Here is a 15,354-nt window from a genome sequence, read left to right as displayed (position 1 = left end):
GGAAATCTTTAGCTTTAGATGGACAATTGAGTCACGGATAGTGGCCACTGACCCACACATGGCACTGCAGTACTCTTTGTGAAACCTTCCTATTTTAAGCTTTGTAGCCCAGCGGCACTGCGTTGTACATAACTGTCAGAACCACGATGCAACTCTCTGTCCATTCTTCTGTGTATCCAGTGAGATTAAAATGTGAATCGCCCTGACTATATAGTAAACACACAATAACATGTTTGTTCTCCCAGGCGCTGGTGCTGCCACCTCTGGCCCGCTGGCCATACGAAGCTGGCTGGACCTTCACCACTTGGTTTCGTCTCGACCCTATCAACTCTGTCAACATCGAGAGGGAGAAGCCCTATCTTTACTGGTGAGTACGCTGTACATTTATGCAAGACTTACGCCTGCATGAAACCTATGAGTGGGTCAGGGCTACTTGAAACCTATGAGTGGGTCAAGTCTACATGTATGAAGGAAACTTTTTTAATTGGTTTTACACTTTTCTTTTATCAGAATTCAATGTCGGCTGTAAAATCTACTTATTGCCTTTACATGTGAACTGTGCCTTTCATTTACTGTATGTAAACTTGTTCATCTATATTATTCTGTTCATATTTGAAGACATGTTGTGTGAATATATGTCTATATTGTTGTATCTATACATATATGTGTATAAATGTAAGCATTGTTTAATATTTATGCTTAATTTACAATATCTTAAACACGTATATACGTTAGTGTCGCATTGTAAATATATGTAATGCCACCATGTACTGCATTATATATATATATATATATATATATATATATATATATATATATATATATATATATATATATATATATATATATATATATAAAACAAAGAACTGGACTCCAGGACCTTGGACTTGCTAACAACGGTAACCTGATTGGCTAAAATGACTGCAGCAAAGTTTACAAGTTGGTGAAAGTTTGTTGCAGAACAAACTTAATGGAAGTTGTGCGCGCTCTTTCTCTCTTTCCCACACACACACACACACACACACACACACACACACACACACACACACACACACACACACACACACACACACACACACACACATGATAACGACATACAAAATACTGAGAGGAATTGACAAGGTGGACAAAGACAGGATGTTCCAGAGATGGGACACAGTAACAAGGGGACACAGTTGGAAGTTGAAGACACAGATGAATCACAGGGATGTTAGGAAGTATTTCTTCAGCCACAGAGTAGTCAGTAAGTGGAATAGTTTGGGAAGCGATGTAGTGGAGGCAGGATCCATACATAGCTTTAAGCAGAGGTATGATAAAGCTCACGGTTCAGGGAGAGTGACCTAGTAGCGATCAGTGAAGAGGCGGGGCCAGGAGCTCGGACTCGACCCCTGCAACCTCAACTAGGCGAGTACAACTAGGTGAGTACACACACACACACACACACACACACACACACACACACACACACACACACACACACACACACACACACACACACACACATATCAATGTCTTGCCAGAGGAGTGCCTCTGGCAGAATATTGATAGTGATGAAAGTGTTTTTTTTTTCTGTTTCGGGTCACCCTGCCTCGGTGGGAAATGGCCTCTGTTATATATATATATATATATATATATATATATATATATATATATATATATATATATATATATATATATATATATATATATATATATATCACAGAAAACGAGTGATATGACAATATGTAAAATAACCACTGCGAGAAATAGTAAACTTCCAAGCGCTTTCGTGATTTCTCAAATCAAGGACCTGTGATAATGTGAGAAATCACGAAAGCGCGTGGAAGTTCACTATTTTTGCATATATTTATACGCATATATTTATACCATGTATGATATTTCTTAGCGAACGATTCTGCTTCGATGGCTTTATTCTTGCAAGCCGTTGTTCCCAAGAAGGAAACAATGAAGGTTTTGTTATCCTTTCTTCTCCCACTAATCATTGGACTAACATGCCACAAAGAGTGTGGGTAATTAGGAGTATTGTGTCGGTTTCACTAGGCTTTTCAAACAGACGAAACAAAAAATGCTCATCTGGGATGTTTTTCTCTCGTCTCTTGATATTCGTCCAAAATCTTCAAGCATATTTTACTGTGTCTTTTCATAATCGATGTTTATTGATTTCCAATTTTATTAAGAGGTATTTAATACGGAAAAAAAAATATTTTTTTCTTAAAGTAAAAAAAAAAAAGGTAAAAGTTTGTTTGGCAGAAATCAGGATGAACTGCGAGGAATTTGTTTCCAGATGATTTGCCCACAATTTTCTCTATTCCAACGCATTGCTGCAGTTTTAGACCTTTTTTTTTTTTTTTTTTGGCATACTACTTTATTCGTGCTTGAGTGAGTGTGTGACTTAAATTTATGCAGACCCTTAAGCGGAGACCGCGTCACCATCAGTTACTGGGGAAACGATCAGAAACACAGCAGAAGCCACAAAAACTCCACCTCCAGCAGAAAATTTATAGATTTTTTTCGAATTTGACGTTAAATTCAATTGTTTCTGTTTTTATATTTTTTAGACCCCGGCGTTCTTTTTTTCACTTTTTTTTCAACATTTGTACATTCTCGCTTTGTCTCTGCTACATTTGATTAATTTCCATTCCGGTAATTACCTTCTGTCCAATAATGTTTTCTTTTTTCTCCTCGCATATTTACATTACTATTCTATTTTTTTCACTTCTGCTTGAAAATTCTTGTATGTTTTATATTTGTCAGTTAAAAGGAGAATACTTGTATTTGACAGGTATTCATCTTATATGACATGTTCTACTTGTACTTAACAAGTGTTCAGCTTATTTCCTTCTTATTCTTTACAAATTTTCTCCTTGATTCTTGTTAAACATTTAATTTTTTTTACTCTCTAACATAAGTTTTACAGGAAGCTTTCTTCTTTCCTAAGTTATAACGCATATAATTTCCATTACTTTTATGTACATAAATATATTGCGATCAGATGCATGCTGTCCTACTTACATCTCATATATTTTTATTTCCGTGTTAGTTGATTTTGAAAAAAAAAATACAAATGTAATATAATGCAATAATTTAGTTGATTTTCCCAAGCGAGTGCAGTAACATTCACGAGAATGTAGACACAGACAATTATGCCGGAGGTAGAGAGTTATTACAATTTGAAAAAAACTTTGCTTTGAGTGATACATTAGCCAAATAGTGGTTGTTTACTGCATAATTGACTTGGTCCACATGCCTGTCGGTGTTACCCCCTCCAGCCAGTGTCGAGAATATTTGTGCTTCTCCAACCGCAAATCTGTAAACACGTACAATAATTCTAATGCATAAAGACAAACTGGGAGTCGAAAGTAAGTCTGGAATATACAATATTTAAATTCTCCGAACGGGAAAAATTCGGATGGGAATCGGTAGAAAGGCAAATGTGATGATTTTTGCGCTTACCAGCTATATGTTAGAATTGCGATACTGCGGGGAGGAAGCAATCTCATAACATCTTTCTAACAAGCACGAGTTTGTGAATTTCTTAACAATTTACGCTACTGTACCTTCCTGACCGTTTACCCTGCCTCTGTTACAACCAGATCTTTTACTCCCTAGGGACGTGAAAATGAAGATGGAGGGTTGTATTTAAAAGCAATTTTAGTAAAATATATGGCATTGCAACCAAGAAACTTTTGTGACTTTTTGACTTGAGCTTTGAGACAAAATAAAATGAAAATGCGAAATCAGTGAGGGAGGAGGCTTCTCTTCCTTTATTATTATTGAGAGTAAATTCCTGTGAGTAGTCATTTAATGCAGTAAGTAATGCGGTTCGATCCTCTGTCCTCTCATCACGAGATAAATACACTACTCTCGCAGCCAGGCTCTTTCCAGGGAAAATGTTGAAAATAGAATGGGTTTGAGAGGAACTAATGTCGTTCAACGTCAATATTAAAAGATGATATCAAGACATCATTAAGAGAGGTAATTATATGAAGACATCATCTACAAGCCGGTTAGGAAACGTGGGGGTCGCCTTTATCAGACAAAACGTGAATCCTCGTGACGGTTCAGAGTATAGCTAGTTTTTTCACCAGCTAATGAAAAACAAAATTAGTATTATAGTCTCTTATCAAGCAGGTGTTAATATATTTGTGTTTTAGGTTTTAAATATCAATATAAATAATATAGGGATTTAGAGACGTGAAATATTGAGAATTGCGGAATGAAGTTCTGAGATTCTGAGAAAAAAGTGAATGAATTGTAAACAAACTGGAAGAGAAATGTGAAGTTGTCAAACATAAATATACGCCAAGAGACGGGAAATTTTTTATAAAAGTATCTGAAGAAAAAGTCCTAAAGATATACTGACACTTCGCCACGGGAAAGAAAAGTATGAAGAACCATAAATTTAGAAAATGGAAAATAAGAAATGAATAAAATGTAGTCTTCATATCCGTGGATGGCCGCAGCAAAATTCATCCACAGATGCGTGACTGGCAAAATGACCAGTTTCAAGGCAGCGTTGACAGATTTTATATTAACATTTGTGTTACTTCATGTGGTAAATCGAGTGTTTCTTGGTGTTTTATATTAGTGATCCCTGAACCCCTGTTTTTTATATGCTATTTGATATCTGTGATATATATCCGCTTGGCGTTGCAGCTCTGATTATTTTGTTAGTAAGTTAAATGTTTTATGTAGTGACTGTCTTAGGCTGTGTTGGGTGCACTGATGTTTCCATAAAAGTTCTACTTTATGCACTGATAATTTCGGGAACATTTGTAATGTCAGCAATCGTGGGCACAATATTGCTGACGGAGAGAAGCAGACAAACAAAAAAAATATTTTGACGTGTGAAATACGTTCGTTTATTACGGCTGCGATTATCATTACCATTTGGAGCCATTTTGCCTGAACATTGGCAAACGAGAAAGACTCGGTCATCAGATATTGCGTTTCCTTTTCAGATATAGTGTTAAATGATACACAGACACACAGGCACATTTCCATTTAAATTTACAGTATGCAGATTGGCATTCATGTTATTGTCTTTATTCTCACAACAAGGGGGAAGGGAAATTCTCTCGGGTGGATGTTTGCGAAGGATAGTGAGCATTTGTAAATAAGAGTTGGCGCATGCAAAGGGTTTTTGCTCTGAGAGTGACAGGTGGGAAAAATAATGGAGGCAGCAGGGAATACGTGGAGCAGTAATAGCTATCTGATCAAGCCAGGGTAAGCAGGAAGCTTCTTATTATGCAAGGGCGTACACATGAATGTGTGAGCAGTATTGTGTGTGTGTGTGTGTGTGTGTGTGTGTGTGTGTGTGTGTGTGTGTGTGTGTGCGTGCGCTCGCGCACTCACCTTCATGTGGTTTAAGGGTTGAGTCACAGCTCTTTTGTGTGTATGTGTGACAAACTATTTTTAGCAGCTTGAACAGTGTTATGCTCTTCATGTGTGCCTTCAGTGTTCAGAGTCAATGTTTTGAGTTACAGATGGTGAACTGACGTTATTAGGTGGATCTCATACATATATTAGGCTTACATGTATGTAATGACTGCAGTGAGCAGTAAAACTTGTTAATACTACGAATAAAATTCCGAGTTTATACAACATGAATGGATGGAAAGTTCTTATCTGTTGCATTTGGCGCTGATCATTTAGGCGCTTATCTGCAGGAGATAACGATACACTGGGTGCAGTAGCTGCCTCCACACTCGGGATCATTAAGGGGATAACCATACTCTTACAGTAGCTCATCCACATGGCACGATATCCCCATGGAAATTTTAATGTCACTTTTTTCATGTTCAATCTTTCTATGGTCTGTGCTTTACGAATCGTGTAATTTTGGATAGATTTATGCTCCGGAAATGCATTGCATATATGATCATTCTATGCTAAAATACCAGTGATATTTTGAATTTTAAGTAAGTCACGGTTACCAAAAATATTATTATAAAAAGTTTGAGTTGTGGTATTTTATTTTCTACTTCATTGAGAAAGTAATATGTTATAAACGTCTAGTTATTTCGATGAGCTTAATAACTCCAAACTCTTGAGATAGTACATAAGTCTCCATATTGTTGCTTCAACTTCACATTGTTCCAGGCTATGGAGCAAACCTCTTCTCCAGGCGGAGGGACTGACCACCTCAGAACTACGTCTTCAAGGCTGATGGGCTGATTAAATCGTCTTCACATCTCTGCTGTGTCTTCTATCTCTTGTGTACTCGATTGAAGATGCCTGCTGTGTAGGCGAAACGTTTCGGAACAAAGATACCTAACTATTGCACATGAGTCTTACTTATCAACTTGTCGGTATTGTATATCATTATCATATTAACTCTTCGAGAAAACGAAACTTGTGACGACGTTTTGGTCCAGCTTAAACCCTTAACTAGCCACACACAAAACGTTTGATGCTTTCGCCCCAATGGTAAAGACTTTGATACTTCAGCCCCAGGGGCAGTGAGTCCCTGATCCTATGAGGTCAAGCAGGTACTTAGTCCAATTCTATATCCTTTCCGAATGTGTCTGCTTACCAGCATGTTGATCACGTACTATGGAGAGAACATAAACAAATATACAATCTTACTCCAGATGTTTGCAGTGCTTTCAAGAACTGGCACTATGTATAATTACTGTATTCCGGAAACTATACTAGTCAGTGCAACATTTAGGAATCTTTATTGTGCAAGTGTCTCATTCTTAACTGCTCGGATTTCTAAACCATTTACATCACATACTAATCAGTTTCCAGCTTTCCGCGAGCACATTTGTACTCAGTATGAATAAAGGCGGTGGAAAATCCTCTCGTTAAGAATTATACAACTCTCCGAAATATGAACAGTTACAACAGTTTTTAGAGTGTAGTTTCAGCAGTAATTTCCACGATAGGGTTGTTCAAGCTGATTGTTTTTGGACTTCCATTTGGTATGAATTATGGGCAAAGTGTTGTGTTCTCAGTGTTGTGTATAGTGTTGCAATGTCAGATGTCCATTTATTAAAGGGATACGTGTTTCGTTTATGTTTGAGTCTACATCCGTTATCTACGACTTTTTAACGTTCTACAGAAGACATAAGATGTATTGATTGAAAAACAAAATGTACATTTTTTCTCGTCCCAGGGCCAGAGCTGTTAGCTATGTAGACCTTCAGTTTGCAGGTAGCATTAGTTTGATTGGTAAGGATGTCAGCATCCTGCCTCAGGCAAAGCTGCGAGAGTACAATTCTCGAAATCGGTCGCGGAAATAGAGTTGTAGATGAGTTAAACAAATTCCCAGCTAGTGGCATTGAGGCGAGAACTTTGAGTAACTTATAGATTAAACGAGTGGATGAGAATTGGCCCTGCCTAGCATGGGTCAGTAGGCCTACTGTAGTGTTCCTTCGTTTTAGTGTTCTTGTATATATGTTAACATAAGAACATAAAGGAGGAACACTGCAGTATGCCAATTTACCCATACTAGGCGCGTTCTTATCAAACCCAAACCCACTAGCAAAAATATTTGCCGAATCCATTTTCAGTTCTACCTAAGGAATGAGCTTTGATAACTCTCTTAACTCGTGTGCAAGTCCCACTCAAATCCAACCCCACACACTCGTTTATTTATGTAACCTAAATTTGAAGCAGCCCAAGGTTTTAGCTTCAATGACCGTACTAGACGTTTTGCAACTTCTCGTAAGGAGTTATTTCAATTTTCAAATTCAGAATCCTCCCTATTTAATATTTTACCTTTAATGTCTTTCGATATTACCGCTTTTGGGATATGAAATAGATACCTGCACAAAAATGCGTAAAATTGGAGGAGGGTTTGGCGAACGAAGTATTGGGGCGGTGATGAGTGACGGGCAGTGAGTGTCACCTGTCCCAGAGCTCAGCCAAATCCCTGACCCACCTCCCAGAATACTGATTTCCTCGTGTCTGTGAGGATCACAACCCTTCCCATGCAGCAGGGAGAGAGAGATTTTGCCACGTTTGTTTATGTAATGAGATCTGAAGTGTGAGGGACCTGTGTACAAAGTATCTTGTGTACACAGGATGAGCCAGTGTATGACTTTCCTTGTGTACTTAGGATGAAGGGCCAGTATATTTAATAGCCTGTATACGACGTATATGAAAGTGTGTACATGTGATAACTTGTCTGTGACGTATTTTGTTGCCCAGGCAAGCACGAGACGAGCCTGGCCCATGGCCGGGTTCCGGGAGTAGAAAAACTCTTGGAACTCATTCAAGGTATAAAGGTACGTCATTTCAAATGTTGAAGTTTAGAATTTAAGTATCACGTAAAAAAAATAAAGATATGAATACTGTGTTTAAACTTGTTCATTTAGAATAGGCAATAAAATGTAATAGTTAAAGCTTGATGATGATTTATTTTTTTCTAAAATTTGTTGATACAAAAATATTTATTACTACTATTTTTCAAGGTACTGTCAGTAATCGTGTTGAGGGGCACCTGATCGCTAAGACCTAAGATATATCCATGACACCCCAAGGCCAGCTCTCAGCCGTAGCCGAGTACAGCCAGGAATGGGCAGGGATTTTTTTTTTAGCAGGGGGAAGGGAGAAAAAGTGGATGGGAATGGCATCGGGGAGGGCAAAGGGGAAGAGAAGGCATTGGAAGGGACAAGCAAGTAACAAGTGAACCTGGCTAGTAAATGTGATAGTGAATCTTGCATGTAAAACGTGGGAATAAGTCAGCCAGGTGGTCCTTAGAGATGGATGTACCACTGAGTCTATCTGCTTCATTAAGTCTAGTGCTATGAAATAAGAGGAAATAGAGAAAAACTCGCAAACCAGGAAAATGTAGCAAATGACCTGAAAGCGTGCTAATAATGACACCAGCTGCTTTCTGTAGATAGGAACACGTGTAGGAGTTAGAATATATGAATGTATTGGATAGGAAAAAAAAAAAGGTTTAGGATGCGGGTTAGGTATGTCGGTGTTATGTTGGAAAAAGGGGTGAGGGAAGGAGGGGAAAGTCTAGGAAGAGGAGAGAAAGAATATGAGGGTTGGGGAAGGGACGAACGCATTAGGAAAAGTGGAAATGAGAGAATATAAGGGGGAAGGGGCGTGGGCAGGAAGTAAAGGAGAGAGAGAAAAAATGTTTTAAAATTATGAGAAGATTAAAAAAGATTTGTCAGATGTGTGGAAGACTTAAAAGGGATTCATTTCGGTATATAATTAAGGATTACTACCGATTTTTTTTTTTAAATGTGAAATGCTCAGCACTATAATCTTGTGAATGTTAAGCATTCATATCAGATGTTCCAGGTAGAGGCAGTTTAGAAGTCAGTGAATAATCAGTATAAATTATGTAACCTGATAATCACTTAAAGCTTAACCCTTAAACTGTCCAAACGTAGATCTACGTTTTTTCAACATTTGAAAGTATGTAAAAAAAGTAGATCTTTCCTTTTTTTACATTTGAAAACGTGTAAAAAAAACTTTGATATACTTTTTTTTATTTGAAAATATGTAAAAAAAAAAAAAGTAGATCTACTTTTGGAGCACTACGCATGTGAACGTAGATCTGCTTGGACAGTTTAAGGGTTAATATGTGAAGCACATAGTATACACAGTTTGGTTTATTTTTTCACGTAAATAACAATTGCTTAACACCGTTAACTATATAAGCTACAAGCCAAAGCTACACCGAGCAGAAGGCCATTTACTGAGAATGCCGAGGGTTTTAAAAGTTTAAAAAAAAGGAGAGATTTAAAGGTAGATAGGATACACTGGCGTTGAGTGGTAGGTGGGTATGTAAGGGGCTGGTGTGGGATATACAGGCTCTGGCTTATATACTGTCTTGGGTGGGTTGTAGGGCTTTGGGATAGGTTTGTATACTGGCTGAGGTTGATAGGTAGGCTTGTACTCTGGGTAGATGGGTTCGCCCTCGTAGGTCACCTCAGCCTGGTAGCCGTTGTATTCATCTGCTACATAGTTGACTGTCTGGATGCGGCCGTCGGGAAGAGCCACAGAGTAAGACCCCTTCACCGCCTTCCCGTCAGAGTTCTCACTGTGGCCAAAGTTGGCTCCTGTATAATCATCCTTAACACCGTAGTCGAAGGCGTATGGCTTGGCCACCTTATCAGACGAAAAAGCCCAAAAAAAGAAACGTAATCAAATTATTATTAGCAGTTATATTTACACTAAGGGCTAAATCCATGTATGTCGTTCAACGTAAGGAGTGGTGTGACTCTCCTTCCGCTAATGGTAATCGTACGACAAAAGATAAACTAGCAGCTAGGCTTTTCCTAAAAGATACTTAGAGAAGGAATTTGAAGTAATGTTGCTAGGCGTCAGGTCTCTGGCTGGGTTGCAAGTGCATTGCTACTAAATATGGGTGAAATTCCCACTAAACGTAGTGAGATTAAGAAATGAGTTATTGCCACGTCAAAAAGAGGCTAGTAGGTAATGTGTGTGTGTATGTGTTAATAGATGTTGATGTGACAATGAATATTTAATTACAATAATTTACTCTAACATTAGTTTTGAAACAGATTTTGATACTTGCCTCTTTGTAGACGGGTGCTGGCTTGTAGACAGGTTCAGGGTTGTATACACGAGGTGGGTGGTAGGGTGCAGGCGTGAGTGCAGGCAGTGCATGGTAGGGTGGTGAGGAGTAGATTGGACGGAAGAGGTCAGTTGGGGTCTCGGCCGTCGTGAAGGCAACCACGACTAAGAGTATAGCGATAACCTGTGTGGGAACCAACACCTGGCATGAGGGGGAGACAGGCTTGTATTTGAGGAAGACTTGTCTGGATATTTTGTAGTGGGACTGGTCAAGATATACATGGTTGTAGATGAATGGTTCACAGAACCGACACGTTGATAAATTAGACACATGTGCAACTCTTGGGTATCTTTATTGAGGAAACGTTTCGCCACACAGTGGCTTCATCAGTCCATACACAGGAGAAACTTGAAGAACAGGAGGAGAATGAGGTAATCAGTCCCTCATCCTTGAATCGATGTGGTCAGTCCATCAATCCATTCCATTCTATTCAAGATTGATGGACTGACCACATCGATTCAAGGTTGAGGGACTGATTACCTCATTCTCCTCCTGTTCTTCAAGTTTCTCCTGTGTATGGACTGATGAAGCCACTGTGTGGCGAAACGTTTCCTTAATAAAGATACCCAAGAGTTGCACATGTGTCTAATTTATCAAGATATACATGTATACTTTCCTATTTGTGTTTGGGGATATTAACCTCCAGCTCTTGGGTACCTAAAAGGTTTAAAGGAGTCACTGCCCCCATGTCATGGTCCCAGTCCAGATATGGCTGATGGCCTGATCTTCTAGTCTGTTGGTGCTAGAGGCATGCTAGGAATCAGTCATACTAATCAGGAATTAATTTGAGAAACTTATCCAGTTCCCCCTTAAAGAGAGCTAAGGGTCTGAGAATGTCTTAGTTTTGAAGGGTCTAGTTATCCGGCTTATCAGTATTCTTTGCTATGTGCCAGATCTGTCAGGCTGCGATGGATATGTTGGCCAGGGGGCAGCCAACAGCAACAGTGTGGTTGACCAGGCAGGCACTAAAACAGCCTGACCCCAAGCCGGGCAGTGGGAGGAAGACTCTTGAGACCGGTCAGTTATATCATACAATGATAACCCTGCTATAATCCTTAAATGTAAAATCTGACATTATTACTCTTTAGTTCCTGACGTTCCTCTTATTATTGCTTAATTGAGTGTGCTGGAGAATAGTGGAATCAAACTCCAAACACAGTTTTGAGAGTAGGTATTATAGCATTTAAGAGGCCAGAAAACATGACGCTGTAGGTTCGTATCTATGAACTGCAACAACAAGGGAGACGTGAGTGTATAGACCCGGCTGTAGCACTGACCCGTAAAGAGGCCAGAATCCAGCAGTTCCACTCGACGAAGATTACGAGGGGCCAAATGTCAAGCTCGACCCCTGCAAACACAAATTCGGCGAGTGCATGCATGCACTCTTGCATACGCAACGCAAGAAGTGTTCAGACTAACACTAGATTCGAAAATCCCATTGAGAACAGTGCAACGTAAAGAAGGCAGCGCCAGAATACAAAAAACTTGCGAGCTCCTTCTGCTGTATTTGTCATAAATCATGTAAGTAAACACAGCAGCATCACCTCCACACTCAGACTTCCTCCTTCAGTACAACCCACCACTTGCCTTGTGGCCCTAGAACTAAAACATGTTAAGGTGCTCTCAGTGTGAACCAGAAAATCGAGTTTGCTCTTTCTGTTAAATTCTATTTTCGTAGGGTATTGGAAAACAGAACCCCTGGGAGACTCGGTGGCAGACACGTAATAGATTCTTTTTACTTTATAATGAAGAACCTATCTGCTGAAGGCCCAGGCTCCCAACCTACCCTAATCCCTCTCCCTATTCCATGCAAGCCACAATAAAAGGTTAAGAAATGGACTCCGTGGTAGCTGTAAGTTAAGGGACGTTATGTACGACAGTTTCGCAGGCTGCAGTGTGTTAGGGTGGTTAGAGAACTTCAAAAGAATAGCAAATAAACAAATTGTGTTGCCAAAACTTGCTAGTGTGAAGCTGGTTTTTTGAATGTTTCAGCGAGGACGAGGTTGGAAGTGGAAATGTCGTGTCTGACTTCAACGAAAGTGGTGTGAATATTACAAACAAAATGAATTGAGAAATTAAACCAACAAAGCGTGATAATGCGAAATGCATAATTCAAAGTGCGAGAAAGGAGCTAAGGTGGTATGGTTATTTAGAAAAGAAAAAAAAACACTATGTTGATCATTGAAGGTGTAGAATTGTTGAGTGGATGGAAGGAAGTTGGTATAAAGGAACGTTCCGGGATGTCTTGGAAGGGAAGAATGAAGGTTGTTTTGAGAAGCAGTGGTTACAGTATCCATCAGGTATGTGTGAAATTGGATTTGGTGTGCGGTTTAAGTATGGTAAAAAAAATATCTACGAAAGAGTTAAAAAAAAAAAAACTGACTAGCCGAATTTGGGTTTTGTAAATCGGGAAGGGACAGTGCCGGCACCTAGAAAGACGGGATGTTGTTGCGGTTCGGTTGCTGATTGTATCGCGATGTCCCGTACATATTTGGAGTAACATCTAGGGAGTGCGTGGCGAATATGGGCTCTAGTTCAGGTTGCCGTGTTAGGAAGCGGCTGTAGTGATAATTTTTTTTTTACATATACCATTATTAAAAATTAAGTTTTTCAGTAAGGCGGAAGAGAAAGTAACCAATGCAAGGGCGGATTAGAGCACAGATGGCGAGGAACTTGCTGGTGGATCAGTGTCAGCCGGGGAGAGAGCAGTGATCTGGCGTGTGGGGCTGTTAAAGGTGTTTGGCCGAAATGCTACAGAGGCAGATGAGATCTGCTAGTGAGGGAGACGAGATCTACTAGTGAGGGAGAAGAGATCTGCTAGTGAGGGAGACAAGATCTGCTAGTGAGGGAAACGAGATCTGCTAGTGAGGGAGACGAGATCTTCTAGTGAGGGAGACGAGGTCTGCTGTTGTAAGAGAGCAGGTCTGCTGTTGTAAAAGAGAGTTGGTCTGCTGGTGAGGGAGACAATCTGATTGAAGGGATGGCAGATTCTTCAAACTACACGATCTTCTCTTTGAGTAAAATAGTTTATAATAATTCTGAAGTCAAAATTATATACAAAATCTAGAAATTATGCCAAATTACATAAATTTGTGTAAATATTTACCAGCTTCAATTCCAAAAAGTAAATTTTTTTTCACACTTCCCGATATTGATGGGGAACTAAAAAGAAAAAAACCTTCCTATTAAAACCTGTCGAGGTGTAATATGTTTCCTCTCTGCTCAAAGTTACCACATTAACTCGAGGCAAAGAAATGGATCTAAAATGTCGTTCTAATTGGACTTTAGGGCGCATTAAAAGTTTTATCGAGACATTTAGGGTAAAAGTTATTCGTGAGTGTATATGACAGTCGCTCTGTCGCAGCTCGGAGTTGATAGTCTACATTATTAGAGGGGTTGGACTGGAGTGGGACTTGCACTTGAGTTAATAGGGGTATCAAAGCTTATTCCTTGGGTAACATTGATAATGGGTTGGGCGAATATTTTTTAGTAGGTTTGGATTTGACAAAGAACTGCTAAGTATGGGCCAGTGGGCCTGCTGCAGTGTTCCTCTCTTCTTATATAAGTTCTTTTGCCAGCAACTTGGATCTCCAAAAACATTTTATTTTCAAACATCATGCAGAAAATATTGCAAGAACTTCTCGTTAGACTTTATGGTTTCACTCTTGGTTACTAATTAATTTGAGATAATTGAGAATGCATGTGTAGCTGGAACCAAGTTGGAATAACCTTGTGTGAGGTACACGTTGATAATGACCTAGTTGTGCTTGTGGGGCTGATTGTGCTGGTTTGTACTTCCAGTGGTGCAGTGGTTTGTCTCTCTCTAAAGTACATAGGTTTGAATGTTTAATGTAGTAAAGGCTTGAATGTTTAATGTAATATAGTGGAGTAAAACGGAGAGGTAAATGATTGCTGGTAAGTGCTGGAGTAAGTGATTTGTTCAATGTTTTCTGGTAAGTTGGTAATACTGGGGTAAGGGCTAAGTTGAACATTTATATGAATGTATTTTAAGTTTTTCATGAATGTGTAAACTATATAAACCATTAAACAATTGCTGACATATATTTAAATTAAGTAATATTACGAATAGAAAGATTGTTGTATATTGTGGTGCAAGTTAAAGTATTCTTATAATGTGTAAGTTATAAGTAAATACATGGGTATGGGTGAGCGTTACCCTCCAGTACTGTGGGAGTATGTGGGCAACTGTTATCCTCCATTGCAGTGGGAGTGTATGTGGTGACAATAGTCACTTGCCTCACCAGCAGTGTTGACGAATTAATATAACTTTCACCGTGTAGAACCTCAGGGTAAATATTACATTGTGCCACTTTCTAGTTACACATCCACTAAGCACAAACAAAATATCCAATTTTCTGTGCGTGTGTGTGTGTGTATATATATATATATATATATATATATATATATATATATATATATATATATATATATATATATAATTATATACACGATGTATATAATAAATATCGATAAGCCGAAACACTGAGGGAAATAAGAAGTACCTTGAGGGGAGCCATGGTAGTGATGGTTCGTGAGGGAGGGCCGGGTGGAAGGCACTGATGCCGGAGTCTCTAAGGCTCTCCCTTTTATACTCGGGTGCTCTCTCTCTCCTCTTCAGACCTTGGTTACCACCACCTCTCATCTACGAATCCCTTCCCTCTCCCTCCGCCCCTCTGCCCCGCCACCTCTCTCATGCTGCCGTTTCTTTGGGCGGGGCTATGTAGGGAAGCTTCAAATTCATTGGGGATGAAACATCCCAAGCC

At 39.3% G+C, this 15,354-nt stretch overlaps 2 protein-coding genes across 3 annotated transcripts in view; one reads left to right on the top strand and one right to left on the bottom strand.

Annotated features, from left to right (window-relative positions):
• The window catches only part of LOC128699371 (uncharacterized), a 361,556-nt gene that overhangs the window by 295,550 nt on the left and 50,652 nt on the right, over positions 1-15,354 (top strand). Inside the window, exon 6 of one of the 2 annotated variants that reach the window (XM_053792044.2) lies at positions 246-367. In XM_053792044.2, coding sequence (XP_053648019.1) covers positions 246-367 — 122 coding nt within the window. Of the gene's footprint in view, positions 1-245; positions 372-15,354 lie in introns of those variants that run through there. The other variant, XM_053792045.2, reaches the window with a different exon arrangement.
• Positions 8,347-15,161, bottom strand: LOC128699372 (cuticle protein 8-like). Its single transcript, XM_053792046.2, has 3 exons — positions 15,094-15,161; positions 10,511-10,693; positions 8,347-10,080 (listed from the first exon to the last, which is right to left on the bottom strand). Exons 1-3 carry the CDS (start codon positions 15,106-15,108, stop codon positions 9,712-9,714), a joined length of 567 nt encoding a protein of 188 aa, XP_053648021.2. The 5' UTR covers positions 15,109-15,161; the 3' UTR covers positions 8,347-9,711.

Source organism: Cherax quadricarinatus, chromosome 61 (genome assembly GCF_038502225.1).
Source record: "Cherax quadricarinatus isolate ZL_2023a chromosome 61, ASM3850222v1, whole genome shotgun sequence".
In the NCBI taxonomy this organism is placed as follows: Eukaryota; Metazoa; Arthropoda; class Malacostraca; order Decapoda; family Parastacidae; genus Cherax; species Cherax quadricarinatus.
This window is presented reverse-complemented; position numbering and strand designations above follow the sequence as displayed.

What these genes read in the sequence shown, in the direction of transcription:
- LOC128699372 (XM_053792046.2), bottom strand. An exon ending in CAGCACCCGTCTACAAAGAG is followed by an intron (nt 10,081 to 10,510) that starts GCAAGTATCAAA and finishes TCGTCTGATAAG; the next exon opens with GTGGCCAAGCCATACGCCTT.